Raw genomic sequence first — 19,272 nt, 5'->3', positions numbered from 1 at the left:
TTATATTTTTAAGTTCCATGGGGAATTCAGAAGTACATTCCTGGTTGAGAATCACATTAGACTTAAAAACACCTGTGAGATAGGGAAGACAATTTTATTCTGGGCTTCAAGATAGGAGAAGTTGTTTATTAGATGATGATTTAGTTTAAATAATTCAAATCATTTCTTATTCTTTATGTATTTTCAGGAGGAGCTTCCAGGACATCCAGTGCTACCAGTGGTCTCAGTTGTAAGAGTGAGCAATCAGCTTTTGACACATCCAGTGGCCTGTTGCTAAGACCTAAGCCCCCTAATGTCCGTACAGCTTGGTTATAAAAACTCTTTTTACTTTAAACATTGATCATCAAATTCTTATTGAAGTGCTTTTGTATATTACTATCATTCTCTGTATAAACATCTAAATACTTCTTTAAGCAATTTAAGGTGTACAACAGTAACTTGTAATTTATTGTAATTTGATGCAAAATTGTTTTGAAAAAGACAATTTAATATAAAATCAGTGTTTCCTGTGAGGAGGAGTTTATAGGAGACTTGTATGTATTTTACAGAGAAATGGTAGTATGCCGGTGTATTTTCTCAACATAGAAATTGGTTCAGCTGTCAGACTGACAAAACAGTTGTGATAGCATCGCTGAATGTTGGACCCAAGATGTTTAGCTATATAGTTCTTGTTTGTTGTTTTTTTCATTTCTTGTAAGCTTTATACATGAGCATAGCTCCTGACTGACTTTGTTTTCTCTTTGCTTCAGAACTTGGGCAGTGTGACTTATAACTTAATTATAAGATAGTTATTATGAAACAAATCTTGAAATTTGTTTTCATTGGTGGAGCTGATTTAGATTTGATGAGCAGATTGAGTGAAGCTTGAACTGGGGCAATCCTTGGGATTCACCAGAGGTGCCTACTACTTCCACAGAAGGGAACTGAGTTAGATCTCAAACACGTTATCAACCATTCTGAACCATTTCAAACTGTGAGTATTAGAAAGCTCAACTTAGAAGCTCCTCTTTCATGTTTTTATATATTCAGGGAAAGTAGTTAATGATTCTGAGAAATTAGGTTTCTTTAGAGCTACTGCATTGTGAATAGTTTGTCCAAGGACCAGATCATCATAAGCAAAAGCAAGTATCTATTGAATCAGCAAAATAGCACCACCAGTTTGAAGAGCCAAGAAGCAGATCCTGAGTTGTGTCAGGACAGTGTTTTAAGTGATGCTGTTAATGAGTTGTGTTATCCTTAGAGTTTATTGTTTTAAGTGAGAAGAAAAGAAAGAAATGCATTGTCTCGCAGCTATAGAAATTCCAGCTAGTGTTTTTAAGGGCTGAAAAAGAAAACTAAAAATGTGAATGATAAAGGGGAAAAAAATTTGTTGAGGCTACTTTAAATGTCAGCTAACTTTCTTGCTTTGTTTTGGTTTGGGCATTTGTGTTGAATCCTGGAAGTATCATTTTTATCAGTCCCACTTTTAAAGTCCTAATAATCTTAAATAGAATTAGTAATGGCGAGTGGGGTGTAATATAGTTGACTTTTAAAATTAGAATATTTTTCTGTCAATCTAAAGGCTCTTATATTATACAACAAAGTATATCTAGGTCATGTTGCTTCTGCTGTCCTAATTATCACTGTTTTCATTACTGGCCTTTTCTGTATACCTTAAAATGTATTGGAAAGTTTCTATATTAAATGCTAAATCTTTCTTTTTCTTAGTGTGGATTTTTTATCTGTAACCACAGTAAGATTTGTTTTTTGTTTTTCTGGGTTAACTCAAGCTCTGTAGCGTGCACGCCGAACTTACTTTTCTTAATACCTTTGGCAGTAAGCCAAACTGCATTTTACTGAACATCAATTCAGAATTTCTTGGTCTTAGTTTGTATTGATAGATTTTGTTTCGGATAGGGCCTGTGAAACGTGGGAAGAATGGGGTTAAAAAATTTGTGTGAACACAACCTGATTGTGAGATTTTTCTGCTGCTTCCTTTGAGCTTATAATGTTCCTTCGCTGTTATTTGATATTCTGTTCTGGTGAACAGATTTTTCCATCACTTAGTGCTCTGCTTTATATATAAATTTTAGCTATACTAAACCACGGTTTTTGTTTTGTTTTTTAACTTATTGCACTTTTAATGTTTGTATAACAACCTATCTTTAAGGAGCGATATGATAATGTTGAATTTAAAATTCAGCATTTGAATATCTGCTCAATAGTGAGTTAGCCAATTTTTTTAAATTGATTTTTAAGTTGTTAGAGAAAAAAAGGTATGAAACCTTTTATGTAATAGCATTAGTCTCTGAATACATTTTGTATGGTCTTTGCTACCCTATGTCAGGATACAATTATAATTTTATAGATAAGGCTGTACTTTTATTTTTGATCATTAAATTTTTTTTCTTTGTATTTTGATTTTAGATACTAATATAATGCCTTTAGTTTTTACTACGTTAACAGGGGAGGTTCATCTAAGTATTTCTGATAACGGGTTCAACTTGAAGTAAAAGTCAGGAAGAGCAACAATATTCATCTTTTCAAAGTGGAATTTACAATTCTGTTGTCATGATTCGTTTATATGATAAGTATAAATAGAGGGACAGGAGTTGAAAAATGTGATATTTCTGATATAAGTCAAGGTACTTCTAAGATGTCATAGTTTAAGGGGTGTTTTTATGAAGGAATCATAAGTATATTATTTTCATTTTCAAGAACATGAAAAAAGTGAAGGATCCTCTAGCACTGCTTTACATTTGGTTCACTTGTACCTAAGATATATATTTTGAAGATTTACACGTGCAACTAGAAATTATACTAATCCAAGGTCTACAATTACTAGGCAAGGTTCTTATTGAGAGTTATTTTCATATCTTTCAAATGTTAAACTGATGTTACATCCTTTTTAATAAGATTCTATGAAAGTTTTTTTTTTTCTGCGGTACGCGGGCCTCTCACTGTTGTAGCCTCTCCCATTGCAGAGCACAGGCTCCAGACGCGCAGGCTCAGCGGCCATGGCTCACGGGCCCAGCCGCTCCGCGGCATGTGGGATCCTCCCGGACCAGGGCACGAACCCGTGTCCCCTGCATCGGCAGGCGGACTCTCAACCACTGCGCTACCAGGGAAGACCTATGAAAGATTTTGAACTATTAAAGTTATTTTCTAAGGGATAGCAATTACCTCATACTTCCCCTACTTCCTTTTTTCAATCTCCATAAAAAGCTGCTTTCTTAGCTACTACTCCGAATAAAATTTTTCTTGTTTGCTTATAAATGTAGTGTAATGCAGTTGTTTTCAGCTTGTTAACCCAAATGTCCAAAATGGATACCTAGATAACTTTAAAAAGAGGTCATTGGGATGGACATGATTGTGTACTTCTCATCTTCAAATTCAAGTACTGCACAGTGTGAAAAGGATTATGACCAGTATAAAGTTGGAGACACAAGTTTAAGTTATTCTGTTTAATAATTAAATTCATAAAATGTTTAATATCTTAAATGCCGAAGTCTAAACCTATAAATGATTGTAAACCATCCTAGAAAATGTGCTTAATGCTCATGAATACTTTATTTCTATGAATAAAGATAGTAAGAAAATTAAAAATCAACATCCTTTTTTAATTTTCCAGTCCACTGTAATGCATTTTAGGGATGAAGAACTAGCTTGGCACAGTGAAGAAACAAAGAAAAGAATGAAAGATGACTGAGTTTTGATCCTATGTCTGTCTCTCAAATGCACTCTCTTATTTCCATTTTAAAAATTAGAATAACTTTTCTGTGCCTTACATGACTAAGAATTAGCGAGAATGAAATTGGAAAGAGGATATTAATATTTATATCTTTGAAACTATGACATTTATGTGGCAAAGTGTTTACTTAAAATTACATTCTTGGGCTTTCCTGGTGGTGCAGTGGTTACAAATCCACCTGCCAGTGCAGGAGACACGGGTTTGAGCCCTGGTGCGGGAATATCCCACATGCTGCAGAGCAGCTAAGCCCGTGTGCCACAACTACTGAGCCTGCGCTCTAGAGCCCGCGAGCCACAAGTGCTGAGCCCACGTGCCACAACTACTGAAGCCCACGTGCCTAGAGCCCATGCTCTGCAACGAGAGAAGCCACCGCAATGAGAAGCCCGCGCACCACAACAAAGAGTAGCCCCCGCTTACATCAGCTAGAGAAAGCCCACGCACAGTAACGAAGACCCAACGCAGCCAAAAATAAAATAAATTTTAAAAAAGAAATTACATTCTTGATCCTCATCTCATCAAACCACATCATCTAATTTGTCCTGTAAAATTGTTATGATGCTACAACACTCTTTTATAGCTTGAAGCAGTGTTTTTTAAAAAGTTCACATCAACATTTCATATGTAATATATGTATTATGAATGATAAGAAATACTCTTTTTAAAAGTTGCTGCTAAAACATTAGGAATTTTTTTGATGAGGGTTAAATAACAATGCCTTTGGAGTAAATCACTGAGTAGTTCTGCTGTAGTGTATTTGAGCTCTCAACTAGGAAGTTAAAGGATGCTTATAGCAAATAAGATTACATTACAGCAGAAAATTTTGTTCGGTTCTAAAATTCTGGTGACTGTTTTTTAGTCCACTTAGAGATATTTCTGGAGCCACCATAATACAATCTTAATGTTCTGTGTCTCTATTTCAGAATCCAGTTTGTAAGCTCAGGTAAATTGCACTGTTTGTTCTAGATATTTTTAAGGTTTTACTGCTCTACAAAGTAAAATTTACAAGGTAACATGTCATTGTTTTACTATAATTTAATGAGACACGGGGTTTTTTCCTATGAACCTAATTTTGTATCCACCATTATAGTAAAAGAATTTGGCTAGTCACGAAAAAAATGATTAAAAATTAAGGTTTGAAATTCTTAGAGTATGTATATTACAAAGATAGTCTTCACCAAAAATCACGTTACATTTATTTCATATATTTGGGGATTATAGCTGATCTCCAAGTTTTGAGTATGCTTTGGTTTCTTTATTTCATTATGAGAATCTTTATGTTTCATGAAGAAAATATCCCAAATTAAGCAAACATATCTGCTTCCCATGTAGTTAGGTATACAAACTAGAAAAACCTAATTCTACTGTTAATTTGAGAAGATTTCATTTTAAATTATATTTCGGGGAATGTGAGAGGAATGTGGTCTTTGAGGTGAATATCCACAAGAAAATGACATTCCATAGATTTTGTTGATAGCTGTTTAAGTATTACAGAAATACAGAAAGGGGCACAAAACAAATGTACAACTCATGTCACAGAGCAAACTCCTGGGTCACCACTAACCAAATCAAGAGTTAGAATATTGAACTATATTGAGTTCTATATTGAATATAGAACTCACAAGATCTGCCCCCCCGACTTCTTTTTCACAAATGAGATTTTTTATTTGTCATCATTCAGAGTCTGAGGTTTTTTTTTAATAAATTTATTTATTTACTTATTTATTTATGCTGGCTGTCTTGGGTCTTAATTTCTGTGCGAGGGCTTTCTCTAGTTGCGGAGAGCGGGGGCCACTCACTGTCGCGGCCTCTCTTGTTGCGGAGCACAGGCTCCAGACGTGCAGGTTCAGTAGCTGTGGCTCACGGGCCCAGTTGCTCCGCGGCATGTGGGATCTTCCCAGACCAGGGCTCGAACCCGTGTCCCCTGCATTGGCAGGCAGATTCTCAACCACTGCGCCACCAGGGAAGCCCCAGAATCTGAGTTTTAAACAGATTCTTGGACTGGTGGTTCATCTCCACCAGCTCTTTCACCTCCCTCATCCCCAAGCTTGTCCAGAATTGCTCCCTTCACCTTGAAGCTCCATGAGTTTTCCCAGTTCAAACGTGGGCTTTTTCAGCATTTTTACTTTTCTAACAAGTCTTCATGGAGCAGATAAATAGGCTGGCAAGCCTCTCTGTGTCTTGTCCAGTGCTGTCTGGAATCAATTTATTGACCACTTCTCTCGAGTCATTTGTCTGCACCTCTTGGGCTGTGATTTTCACCACCTTCTCCCGAATTCAGTGGGCCTGTGGGGCGAACTCATGAGATCCCGTGGGGATCCCTCCCTGTTACAATCCTCTCTGCCTGCCAGAAGGTAACCACCGGCTTAACTTTTAACACCATTGTGTGGTTTTGCCTGTTTTTGAATGTCATACGAATGGAATTATATTCTTTTGTGTCTCAGTGCTTTTGCTGAATGTACTTACATTTGTGAGATTCTTCCACGTCGTCGCCTGTGGCTGTAATTCGTCGGTGCTCATTTCTGTGTAGTATTCTAATGTATGACTATACCACGATCCATTTATCCAGCCTGTGGCTGATGGACATTTCAAGTGGTTTCCAGGTTTTGACTATTATAAGTAATGCCAGTACAAAGATTTCTGTAGATGTGCCTTGACCTGCGCGTGCATTTTGGTGGGGCCTATGCTTAGGAGTGGAGTTGCTGTGCAGTCTACATATTCGATAGATAGTGCCAGAGTTTCCCAGAGTGAATGTACCAGCTTACGCTCTTGCAGAAGTGTATTAGTTCCTGTAGTTCCATATCCTCACTCATATTTAGTGTCGGTTGTTTTTAAGGTTTAACCATTTAGGTGTGTATGTAATGGTATCTTGTAAATTTTTTTTTTTAATTTTTGGCCACACCCCTCGGCATGTGGGATCTGAGTTCCCCAACCAGGGATCAAACCCGCACCACCTGCATTGGAAGGCAGGGTCAACCACTGGACTGCTGGGGAAGTCCCTATCTTGTGATTTTTTTTTTTTTTTTTTTTTAACTGCATTACTCTGGCTAATAAGATTGAACATTGGCCACTGGGATATCTTTTTTTTTTTTTTTTTTTTTTTTTTGCAGTACGCGGGCCTCTCACTGCCATGGCCTCTCCTGTTGCGGAGCACAGGCTCCGGATGCGCAGGCTCAGCAGCCATGGCTCACGGGCCCAGCCGCTCCACGGCATGTGGGATCTTCCTGAACCGGGGCACGAACCCGTGTCCCCTGCATCGGCAGGCGGACTCTCAACCACTGCGCCACCAGGGAAGCCCTGGGATATCTTTTGTAAGGTACCTTTTCAAGCTTTTGGCCTGTTATTCTGTTGGTTGGATGTCTTTTTCTTGTTACAGGAGCAGTTATGTGTTCTGGATATGATCAGTCCCAGGGGAGTCATGTTACAAAAATTTTCTCCCAGTCTGGCTTGCCTTTTCACTATAAATCGTGTCTCTGAACAGAAATTCTTAATTTTAGTTTAGTCCAGTTTGTCAGTCTTTCCTTGCATGATTAGTACTTTCTAAAATGTTGGGCTTTATACATTTTCATTTACCCGAGGACATGAAAAAATGCTGCTCAGTTATCTTCTAAAAGTTTTGCCTTTCACACTTAAATATGCAGTTCACCTGGCACTGTTGATTGTCTCTTTTTTCATTAATTCTATTACTTTAGTTATTTACTTCCAGCTTTATTCTTTGGGTTTAATTTGCTGTTATTTTTTAAACTTCTTGGAATGGACGTATAGTTCATTGATTTTCAGCCCTTCTTTTCCAATAGATGCATCAAAGGCTATAAATTTCTTCTTAGCATAGCTTTAGCTGTTTCCCACAAGTTTTGATAACATGGTATTTTTATTTTCAAGTTCAAAATATTTTTGAGTTGCCCTTCTGATTTCCACTTTTTACACCATGGCCCTTTAGAATATATTTTTATAGGATGTTTTAAAGTTATATTTGTGGTTTTGGTTTAGTTCATATGAAAAATTGTAGGAAAAACTAGAAGCTCTATCTAGATCAGGGTTCAGCGACTTACAGCACATTAGCCAAATTCAGCAGCCCAGAGCCCATGTTTGTGGCTTTTACCTTTTTAAATGGTTTTTTAAGTCAAAAGAATATTTTGTGATGTGTGAATATTATATGGAATTCACATTTCAGTGTCTGTACATGAAGTTTTATGGACCAGCCACGCTGGGTTCATTTGTCTTACCCAGGGCTGCTTTTGCAATAGGGCAGAACTGTGCTGTGTCAAAGACCATCTGACTGCCACAGCCTGAAATATTTACTACCTTGTCCTTCAGAGAAAACATTTGTTGACCCTTTGCTCTGGATGATATTTTCTTGCAGACGACATTTACTTTTGCTTCTGGCAGGGAGCAGGGGTGCTCACAATCCCAAACCTCCCTAATCCAGCTAAAGGGACGAGATGGACTGAAGGCCGGCATCAGCGACTGCAGGGCCAGCGGGTCTCCGGTTCCCTCTTCCTGCTGCAGGAGGGCTCCCAGGGCTTCCCTCCCTGGGCGGGCCCCGCTTCCCTCCCTGAGAGGCTCTCAGAATCACTTTCTAGTTCTCAGCCTTCCAGCCATATTTCCACGACTTTCAGACACCTCCCACCTCCTGGGGAAATGGACCCCGAACACCAGACTCTTTTCTCAGGATGTCTTCCCCAAAATCTTGGCCCCAATTTCCCATGCCCTGTTAGCTCCCCGCTGCCTTCAAGCAAATTTTTCTTTTAAATAGTTTGAACCCTTTTTCTAGTCGTTTGCAGAGAGACCACTGGTTGGCATTACCTGGTCTGCCAGTATGGAAATCCTTTACGAATCATAAATACACTGTCCTTTGAGAGAGGATTCTTCGATGTTACAGTGAAACTGCCCAATGAGTCGCGTTAGTCTTGAGCCTGGAGGGGTCTGGGCAGCTGTCAGATGAAGCAGCCCCGTTTTCTTATCCCCCCTTTAGCCCCCCCAGGGTTGAGGGTGGTGGTGGCCGTGATCCCCGTTCGTCTGGTTCCCACCAGTGACTGAGTCCCGGGAATAACCCCAGCCTCTTCCCCCATGCTCACTCTCTACCCCTTTTAAACCCACTGCAGGTCCTCACGTCATCCTGCTGTTATCGCTTTGATTCCAGGTAATCGTTTCTCACCTCCACTGCTGTCTCCTTGCCCCCAATCCCTTCTCCACGCTGCTGCCAAAGTGCTGAAGCGGAAACTTGATCACGTCACTTCCTTGCTTTAAAAGTTCAACGGCTCTCGAGAGACTGTTGTAGAAAAATGGAAGTTCTTCAGAAGAGCCCACTAAGCACTTCACTGTTTAGCCTCACTTCTCATCACGCCCACAGACCCCTTTCAGCCTTCCTTAAGCTCTGCCTCCCCCCAGACTATAAATTCCCTAAGGGCAGACATCATGTTTTACTGGAATTGTATGTTCTCTGGCTCTAGCACAGTGTAGGTATTCACATGCTGGTATGAAAGGACTGGTGGATAAGCTAAAACAATTGTGTCCATGCTTACCATTCCCTTTATTCTTACCGTTCTCTGTCCTCTTAGTCATTGGGCTTCAAATGAGCCCATCTTCCAGATTTGGGGGCAAAAATTCCCTTTGTCTAACCGAGCCTCTGGCTACTACCCTGTTTTTATTTCTTTGTACTAAATTGAGAATGCTGTGTGAGAATTCTTTCTTTGTACACGGGGGTCCTTCCACCTTGGCTGCCACCTGTCTCCCCTGGTCCACTGGGTTCCAGAAGCCCAAGGGTGTGTACTCTGAATCCTCTGACATCTCGCTGCAGGCCTGCCACATTCACCCAATAACCTATCACTTGGTTTTTCTCTCTTACCAACCCTCTGTTGTGGGACTTGGAGTCTCTAAGTTACTGCAGTTACTTATTTACATTCTTCTTTCCTCTGTTAAGACTCCCCCTCCAGTGACAGGGACTGGGTCAGTCTGGCATTAACTTTGGCTCCAGTGCCTGACTTGCTGCTTTGGCGTGTGCTCAGGTGTGGGGGGTGAATATGTGTTGTCCCCCTTCTGCCCCACTCCCTCCATAACCTCTTAAAAATGCTGCCTTACCTCATCAGCACCATACTGAATCCGTTCAGGTCACTGATGGCTCCCTCCTTGCCAAATCCCAAGACCTTTCTCTCTACCTCCTTCTTTTCTGACCTCTCTGGGGCATTGGCTATTATTGGCCCTCTTTGAAATAATCCTCTACTTTACTTTGATGCCACATGGGTTACCTCAATTCTTTCCCTGGGTTTTGCCTGATGACTTGTTCTAGCACCTGTCTCTCCAACCCCTAATGGTGGTGACTCTTCTTTAAGGCCATCTTGGGCATCTTCTCTGTTGTTGTTTTTCGTTTTTAATTTTATTGATTGATTTTTGGCTGCGTTAGGTCTTTGTTGCTGCGTGCGGGCTTTCTCTAGTTGCGGCGAGCGGGGGCCCACTCTTCGTTGCGGTGCGTGGTCTTATTGCTGTGGTTTCCCTTGTTGCGGAGCACGAGCTCTAGGCATGCAGACTTCAGTAGTTGCAGCACGCGGGCTCAGTAGTTGCGGCTCACGGGCTGTAGAGCGCAGGCTCAGTATTTGTGGCACATGGGCTTAGTTGCTCTGCGGCATGTGGGATATTCCCGGACCAGGGATCGAACCCATGTCCCCTGCATTGGCAGGCGGATTCTTAACCACTGCGCCAGCAGGGAAGTCCCTTCTCTGTTGTTTTTATACTTACTCATTTTATTGATTCTTAAGGACTGTTTACAAAAAAATGCTACATTTAAGATAGTTTCCAAATTTCTATCTAGTCTTCTTTCCTTTACTTTTACATAGTCCTTTACTTTTAGGGTCCCTTTTAGATGTTTTCAGTTACTTCAGAATCCTTATATCCAAAACTGAAGTCACTGACCTTCCCAAGTGCTGCCTCCTAACTTCTGTTGCCATCAGGGTAGTGTCATTTTTTTCTCAAACATTAAAGCTCAGCATTCTTATTAACATTTTTCTTCAGTGTCTGAATTATGTCCTGTCATTCTTCAAAATATAACATATTCCTCATTTTCACTGCCATCACTCTAATCCACACCTTTATCACATCGTATTTGGATTACTAAAATAGGCTTTAGAGAAAGCTTAGGAAGCACTGACTTTAGATTATATATCATGTGGTTTGGTACTTAAGTCATATGGTCTCAGGTATTGACTTTAGTCCGTGTTTTACATCCCAAATAAAGCAAAAGACAATCCTTGAGGGCAGAGACCCCATCATGCTTTTGGATCTGCCACAGCATCCAGGCACATGTGAGACCATAGAGTGTCACTCAGTAATGTTTGGCTCATCCATATTTGCAAGAAACTGCAAGAAATAGGAAAACTGAGCTACAATAAAATGTTTAAAGATGCTCTAGTAAAGGGCTACAAGAATTAAAAATGAATAGAATACAGAAAAATTATATTCTACAAAATGTCTTATGAGACATAGGTAACCTTAATACATACACTGTACCTTAACAATTATAAAACAGTAGATTCTCATTATTTGTGGTAATCATGTCCTACAGTGTTAGCAGGAACACTGAATTAGCAAATACTGGTTCACTGCTCCTAAAGGAAATACAGGTTAGGTTCCTTTGAGCTTCTGGTCACATTTTTGTCAACCAACCAATACATAACCTTGTTTTACGTGTGTTTGTGTTTAAAGCCACATACTTAATATATATGGTTGATCCATTAACATTAAACTCATGGCCAACAGCACTCAGGCCTGAAGGAAGCTCACCTAACACACATATCTCCTCCATAAGGCACAGCACAGCCTTCCAGCACTTAGAAACCCTGGACATCACTTCATCACTACGCTTTGGGGCCATTTTAAACAATGAAATCACCAACAGAAAGCACAAAAAGGGTGAAAAACATGGCACTGAATAGGTCACGAAAGGCCCCGTTTTTGGAGTGGGAGCAGAGCGGAATCACGAAGGCAGGTCATGGACTAGTTTGACCTCAGCTGGGAAGACACGTGTCAGGCAAGTTTTTCATTGCTCTGTTCATGTCCAAGAATGAACACACAGGGGTTAGAAATAAATTTTAGAGAGGAGTCTAATTTGCAAATATGGAATCTGCAAATGAGGAACAAGTATACTTTTTCATGCACTGATAAAAACTGATATTCAAGAGAAGCAGAAAAATGAAAGGAATTTATGGCATGATAGATTTTGTAAAATTGTATTTAAGGACTTGAAATTTGAATTTAAGGCAGCCATAAATTTTCATCCATAACATTATATTGGGGTCAATACATGACCCCAACGTGGTTGTCCACTTACTACCCTCTGTGTGTTCAAGATCCCACCCAACTGGGGGCTTCCCTGGTGGCACAGTGGTTGAGAGTCCGCCTGCCGATGTAGGAGACGCGGGTTCGTGACCGGTCCGGGAAGATCCCACATGCCACAGAGCGGCTGGGCCTGTGAGCCATGGCCGCTGAGCCTGCGCGTCCGGAGCCTGTGCTCCGCAATGGGAGAGGCCACAACAGTGAGAGGCCCACATACCGCAAAAAAAAAAAAAAAAAAAAAAAAGATCCCACCCAACTGGAGGACTCGACTTTCCCCAAATACTCCCCAGGTTCTCTATGTTTTTTTCAGATGCACCTTTTCCTCATTCATTCTTGCATTCAACAAATACGTATCAAACACCACCCATGTCCCAGGCACAAGGCAGTGAAAAAGATGATTACTGTCCTGAGTTTGCGTTGCACGCTGTAGGTGTTTTTAAATTTTGCCTCAGCACAGTTTATGGTCCATATTCTACACAAAGTAAAACAGAATGGAAGCCATTATTCAGTTAATTGAGGTTTAAACACAAACCATGGAGGCGAGCTTTCTGTCAAAGTTACCCTTATGAGCTGCCTTCTTCTCTGTCAGCCTCCATACTTTTTGCCATACACTCAAAATACAAAATAAGGTGGCTAAAAAGACAGAAGATACCCATAGGTGAGGCTTTTAGGGAGAATATCCATAAAAAATGAAAAGGGCTTATTGGGGGTGCTAGTAAGAGAAGGGGTGCATTTAGGGAGAGAGCTCTGCAGGAAAGAGGGCTAGTGAGGAATCCCTGGGGGCGGGACACTCCATTCCCAGCTGTTACTTTAAACACTTCCCAACCCTCCAGACCTTCAAGCCTGACAGCTCTGCACGTTGAGAAGACTGCAGAGCTAGGACAGTAAGCAGAGATACTGCCTGTCAGAGGCTGAGGGGTCTGGGGGTTCTGGGTGTGCTCAGGAGCTGGGCTGAGGACGGATTCCACAGGCTCCTTACACAAATCTCCGCTCCCGATGCCTCAGGGATAACACTCACAGGGATGGAGGAGGCCAACGTCTGGGTCACGTGCAGAAGGGGGATAGTGACACTAATAAAGGTTCAGTCCCCTTCTCCACTTCCACTCCTGCCAGGGAGGGCCCGCTGTTCACTCACTGCTCACACGGCCCACCTGCTTCTCATACCCCACATCCCGCACCCCCGGCTAACTCTTAGGCTTGAAAATACTCAAAGGGCTGGCCTTACTTTGAGATATACTTCACAAAAGTATTTGTCCTCCTAGCCTGCCCTGCTTTTCTTTTCTCTCCATCAGCAACAGAACTTGGGCCGTTTCTTTCATCCTTAGCATTGGAAAGCCAATGAGGACAAGGTATCCAGAAGGCGCCTAACAGCCAGTGTTTGTGGCCTGGCCTCGAGATGGCCTTAAGAGACTTTCTTTTGAGCTCTCTGGCCTTTTCCAGCGGCAGAGACAACTGCTAGATTAGGAAGGATGTAACCTTGGAGGTGGCCAAACACAGACCTTAGTTACTAGAGTGAAATGAGGCAGCCGATTTTTTACCGGGGAGGCGGGAGTAAGGAGAAGAGATTGGGAAGAAGGGTAAAGAACAGAGGGTACCGGGACTTCCCTGGCGGTCCAGTGGTCAGGACGCTGCGCTTTCACTGCCATGGCCTGGGTTCAATCCCTTGTCGGGGAACTAAGGTCCTGCAGCCAAAAACAAAAACAAAAACACAGAGGGTACCGAGATTCCCTTCAACCACCTGTCAGGAGAACCACAAAAGACACGTGCCTGCCCTCCAGGCTTCGCCAGCAGGTAGGGACTTGTTTCCTCCAGGTCACTCCCAGCAAGCAAGGGCCACATGAACCGCGTGCTCTTCTGCACCAGTAATGCTTCCTTTCCTCTCGCAAACAGGTTTATGAGAGCCAAATCCAAAACTGCCTTTTCCTCTAGGTCTTGATAAATTGTTGCTGAAAAGAAGTGCTGGCAGATACTTTCTATACCCACGTATTTAAATCTAGTTATTTTCTTTCAAGGTCCACCTTCTACCACCCCCCACCCCCCCGCCCCACCAGTTCATCTCCCGGCTTCTAGTCCCTACTCAGCCAGGATTCACTGTATTGAACATTACATTATCGAACAATGCCATGTCACTCCTCTCTCCTAACCCCACTTAAGCTTTTTTCAGAATAGGCTCCTGCCTTTTTGTATCTTCCACAGGACCTAACAGGCATTAAATACCAGCTTGCTAACTGATTTTCAGTGAATACTGTCTACCGGTCATAAAATTCCAAGCATCACAATTCTCTAAAGGCACAAATACAGAGCACTTCCTAATTATGCAAAGCTCTTGAAACTGTGATTTAAAGCTTTTAGTGGAACCTCAGAGTTCCTGAAGACAGTATGAAAGTGCATAAAGTAAGGTAAGATTATAGAAGCTACGATCCGTGTTACCACTAGGAGTCTACAGCAGCATCGTAGGAGGTAAGGTGAAGAGAGACGGCATAACCTATTTCAGTTTGAAAACCAGAACTTTAAGCCCTGTAGGTGCTCACATGATACACAGTATAATATCTGACATTTAGAAGCTTGGCCACGGAGTTATAAATGAGTCATGCTAGAAAATAAGATGGATGGTCTTATGATTTTAATCCATTTGGCAGTTAAGAATTCAGTAAAATATCGTGCATTAAGTGGTCTTTACTGACATTTCACCTTCAGTTATTCATTATTGTGTCTTCAGTTAATTATATAAGTATGATAAGTTCTTTTCTATTTGCTGTGGGAATTTAAATGTAAAATAAATACAAAATACATTTGTGGTTTAATGAATACTCAATGAAGCCTTTTTTTTTTTTTCCTGAGGTATTCCTTTCAATCTGGTTTCATCCCAGATCTTTCTTTTTACTTCCCCTAGGAAGAGTCTATTAAACCACACAATGGATCTGGAACCAATGAACTTGAGTTTTAATTACATCAGACATATTTTTTGATCTCATCATACAATACCAATACAAAAGCACCGCCCATGCCTCTCAACACATTGGACCAGGCGCCTTTGAAGAAAGCCTTGGGTCCTTCGTCTTTTGCAATCTTCCTCCAGCAGTCCACTGTCCCAGAGTACATAATATCCGCTGTGGAAACAAATGTTGGTAAGGGCTCCATAAGTCTGGGGGAAAGAGACTTTTCCTCCAAAAGACATCTGCCCACATAGTCATCAGTGTTATAAAGGTCACTTTGAGCCTTCCGCCCAGCTCTATGCACATTCAACGGGACGTCCCCTCCCCCTGCATAACTGCTGAGGGAGGGTCTCTGGTGATTCCTACTTCAGCTCAACTCAAGATCAACTGAAGAACTGGGGTGATGAACCAGCTAATTCACAGAAGTCAAACAGAGAAACAGGAAGGGAGCTGGGTGAAGCGGAAGTATTAAGCTGGGTGGTCCCCTTTGTTATGGATGAGAAAACTGAGGCCTAATCTCAGATTGTACTGCCTAAGGTTAAAATAAGAGATGCAATTATTAGGTTGAACCATAAGAAACGGCCAACATTCGATGTTTTTTTACTGTAAACATGGCAATTTCATATGTTTCAACCTATGGAAGCCAAAACGTTTCCTATCGCAACAAACTGCTTCAGGCCATCTCTCCCCCAGTTAAATCACCCTCCCCAATAATACTTGTAATAACTAGATAAGAGAAGAAGTATTTTTAAATAAATTAGCTGACTACTTCAATTCTTTCCCTTGTTTCTGCACCCAGGCTCTAAGGGAAAAGGGCCTAAGGCCTCTATGATGCTAGACACCTAGTTAAGTTCACTTCTAAATATCCCGTTTTTGGTGTTATCATTTCTTTGATAAAAATAAATCTTTTTTTCAAGGAATAGTTGAGAATGTTGGGGAGGATTCATTATCATCTTTCTTTCCTAAATTCTTAGCACAATTTTAACCACTTAGAATAGTGAAGGCTGAAACGAGCACTGACTAGTATTCTCCTTGAGCAGAAAAATAAGATTCTGATAGGTCTCAGGCTTACCCCCTTTCCGACCAGACTGCATCATCATCCTACGGCGGACAGTGTCAAAAGGGTAGGACACCAGCCCTGCGACTGCCGTCACAGTCTGGGCAATCATCCAGCTCACGATAATGTGCACATTCTTGGGGTCAGGCAACATCCCTGTGGGAAGAGCCAAGAAACCAAATGACCATGACATGATTCCTCTGAGCAGCTGAGCAAAAAGCAGGTGGGGATGGAGAACAGGCCACCACACCTCCAACTCCATGCCCTACCCTTCCAGAAGAGTCTGCCCTTCGTGGGGTGCCTCATGAGTAACCAGGCAGCCAACAAAAGTTGGTGGCACACTCCCTGGATCCTCAAAGCCAGAGCTGTGCACAGTAGTGCACAGGGCATGTTGAAGTGGCTCCAAGTTAAACTTGGCAACTGATAGAGGGAGCTGGGCTCCCCCTTCATGCGTCCCCGCCGAATAACTCAAGGCCAGTTTGTTTCAGCAGAGGACAAGGAGAATCCCCCAGCTATTGATCCACGCCTCAACACCTCCTCACTGAGAAGCCTCAGTTTAGGCCAGGGCAAGGGACAAACAAGATTAACAAATACAAAGTCCTTTATCAGAGATCTCTCAGGATCCTCTCTGCACACACCCTCCTCCCCGCTCTGCACCCCCTGATGCCCTTCTCTCACCCTTGGCCGTGTCATAGACTCCAAAGTAGGCGGCTCTGTAGATAATGATGCCCTGGACAGAGACATTGAAACCCTGGTAGAGACCCCTCAGGCCATCAGACTTGAAGATCTTGGTGAGACAGTTGCCCAGACCAGTGAACTCACGCTGGGCAGCACCCTTGCCCACGTCGGCGGCCAATCTGGTCCTAGCAAAGTCCAGCGGGTAGACAAAGCAGAGAGAGGTGGCCCCAGCTGCCCCACCGGAAGCCAGGTTACCGGCAAAGTAGCGCCAGAACTGCTTATGCCGGTCCACGCCCCCCAGGAAGATCTGCTTGTACTTGTCCTTGAAGGCGAAGTTGAGAGCTTGGGTGGGGAAGTAACGGATCACGTTGGCCAGGTTACCCCTCCAGAAGGAGAGAACGCCCTGCTCCTTGGGGATTCTCACCACGCAATCAATGATCCCTTTGTATTGCTTCTCAGCACTGATCTGTTGGCTGGCATGCTGGACCTGTGGAGGGGAGGAGGGTGGTGGAGGACAGGCAGGGCAAAGAGAAGGAAAGACGACAGGAGAACAAGGTTTGCACTTCCTGGATTTCCTTGTTTAAAAAGTATGGGGAAATCAAATGAATACTGAGTAAATGTGTTAGCTACTTGGATAATGCGCCCCCCAAACCCAATTTTGCCTCAATTATCAGGGCATTTGGGAGAAAAGTTTCTGCTCCAAATAAACAGAAAGGACGATTTGATTACATAAAGGGAGTCATTTATTTGTTGCATTTTTCCGTAGGTGCCAGAACTATACTAGGGGCTTACTGGGAGATAAGAAATGATTAAAGATCCTTGCCCCAAAGGACACCTGCTCTGATTTGACAAACATGATCGGCAGGAGATGAGAATTCCTCAGTCTCTATCTAGTCTCCCCGGAGACCAGGATCTCTGAGTAGTAGATGTTCTAACAGCAGGAGAAGGAATCCACTAGGCATTCAAGCCTGAAATTTTTCAAGAGGATTATCCAAGTAATTAATTATTGAGGGGTTTGTTGCCGTGGGCAATTTGTTGGGGTTTTTCTTGTTACTGATCATTTTGACTCCCAAATTGAAAACGCCCAATTCCTCATTGGAGGGACCCTTGCCTTTTGGGCAAGTGAAAAAAAAAAAGGATACATGGGATGATGAGAACAAACCATTCAGAGACCAGGCTGGGGAGGAAAGGATTTGGGGAAAGGATGAGTAAAGCGATCTAAGTTTATTCTGAAAATTGTTTCTTAGTCTCTCAAAATCTCTTTATGTGCAAAATGGGGAAAAATAATACCTACCTTACAGAGGTCATACAAAGATGAATGAATAATAGATATGTCAGCCTACAGCACAGCGCATGGGACATCGTAATAATCTCGAGTAATAATTATTATTTTGATGTTTTTATTGTAAAAGGTGGATGCAGGTAAGAGGATGCAAGGGGCTTTGAAAATCAAGAGGTGAGGCCGACCCAAGAAGCCTGAGTGTCCGCGCTGTCCCCGAGCAGGATCTGGCTGGCTGCAACCTACTCCGGGTGGGTTTCCATATATAGACACCCGCACGCGGGGCGCCACCCGACACCGGGAACCCGCTACTGACTGACGCTGGACCTGACTCTGAGCAGAGGGCACCTTCCCCTTCTCGCAGGCCGCGCGCCGGGCCCAGGCCTACAGCGGATTTTCGGCGGCGCCCCGCTTCCCCTCGCCCCGCAGCTCGCCCGGGCTCCGCGCGCCCCGCCCCGCGCCCAGCTCGCCGCGCTCGCGCCCGCTCGGTCTCCACCTGCAGCAGCAGTTTGACCCTCTCGATGGGGGCAACCGCGGTCTTGGAGATGGCAGCGGCGACGCCGCCAGCCAAGAAGTCCTTCAAGAAGCTCAAAGCCTGGTCGCTCATGGTGACAGCCGGGCGCACACCGCCTCCGGGAGCCGCGCTCTCGCTCTCTTCGCCTGGCCAGGCACAGAGTCCCCAGCTCTGTCCCTGCGCGACGCGAAGGGGCCGATCGTGCCCCCGCCCCCCCGCAGCCGGCCTTATATGCCCCGCCCAGCCTCTCGCGAGAGGAGTAGGGACCCCGGGGCCGTGCGCGCCCCGCGCATTGGCTGGACAGGTGCGCGGAACCCCACCCCACCCCTGCCAGCCCCCTCCTCTGCAGAGGGCAAAGGGGGCGAAGGCGCTTCCGGGAGGCAGGGGTGGCCCGGGTACTGTGCCTTTACTTGGGACGTTTAAAGGGCGAATTCATGTTATCTGTCCCACGAGCAGAGGGAACACCGTGTCTGTGCAGCATGTGGGCCGCTGTATTTATAGCACAAGGAGGCTTAGTCCCGGGCCTTACCTGGACTCAGACACAGGACCTGCAGCCTCCAGCCCAACTCGCTTTAGCCTCGGGCCTGCCCGCGACCCGCCCCTGGCCAAGGCCTGAAATGCTACTTTTTCTTCTTCTTCCTTGTAACTGTGTCCCTCACCAGAGCTCCCTGCCTGGATGTGGGCCTCTAAAGAGTTGTGTGCGTTCACAGATAAGATCCGCCAAAATAAATACACTAACGTCACTTGATGCTA

General features: G+C 43.4%; 2 protein-coding genes across 4 annotated transcripts in view; one reads left to right on the top strand and one right to left on the bottom strand.

Moving 5' to 3' along the window:
- CFAP97 (cilia and flagella associated protein 97) overlaps positions 1–1,696 on the top strand; it is a 33,561-nt gene extending 31,865 nt beyond the window's left edge. For all 3 annotated transcript variants that reach the window (XM_030831098.2, XM_070044619.1, XM_070044620.1), the window contains one exon: positions 188–1,696. In XM_030831098.2, the coding sequence (XP_030686958.1) occupies positions 188–315 (128 nt within the window). In that variant the 3' untranslated portion in view covers positions 316–1,696. The remainder of the gene's footprint in view (positions 1–187) is intronic.
- A 13,279-nt stretch (positions 1,697–14,975) lies between these two features.
- Positions 14,976–18,744, bottom strand: SLC25A4 (solute carrier family 25 member 4). Its single transcript, XM_030831059.3, has 4 exons — positions 18,502–18,744; positions 16,727–17,213; positions 16,064–16,204; positions 14,976–15,165 (listed from the first exon to the last, which is right to left on the bottom strand). Exons 1-4 carry the CDS (start codon positions 18,610–18,612, stop codon positions 15,008–15,010), a joined length of 897 nt encoding a protein of 298 aa, XP_030686919.1. The 5' UTR covers positions 18,613–18,744; the 3' UTR covers positions 14,976–15,007.
- Positions 18,745–19,272: the final 528 nt, after the last annotated feature.

This window comes from Globicephala melas, chromosome 21, assembly GCF_963455315.2.
Source record: "Globicephala melas chromosome 21, mGloMel1.2, whole genome shotgun sequence".
NCBI lineage: Eukaryota > Metazoa > Chordata > Mammalia > Artiodactyla > Delphinidae > Globicephala > Globicephala melas.
The sequence above is the reverse complement of the archived record's forward strand: the minus strand, read 5'-3'. Positions and strand labels throughout refer to the sequence as shown.

Coding starts and splice junctions, on each gene's coding strand:
- SLC25A4 (XM_030831059.3), bottom strand. CDS start 18,612: ATGAGCGACCAGGCTTTGAGCTTCTTGAAGGACTTCTTGGCTGGCGGC. Junction 17,214..18,501: donor GGGTCAAACTGCTGCTGCAG/GTGGAGACCGAG, acceptor TCCCCTCCACAG/GTCCAGCATGCCAGCCAACA. Junction 15,166..16,063: donor GCAGTCTGGTCGGAAAGGGG/GTAAGCCTGAGA, acceptor TTGTTTCCACAG/CGGATATTATGTACTCTGGG.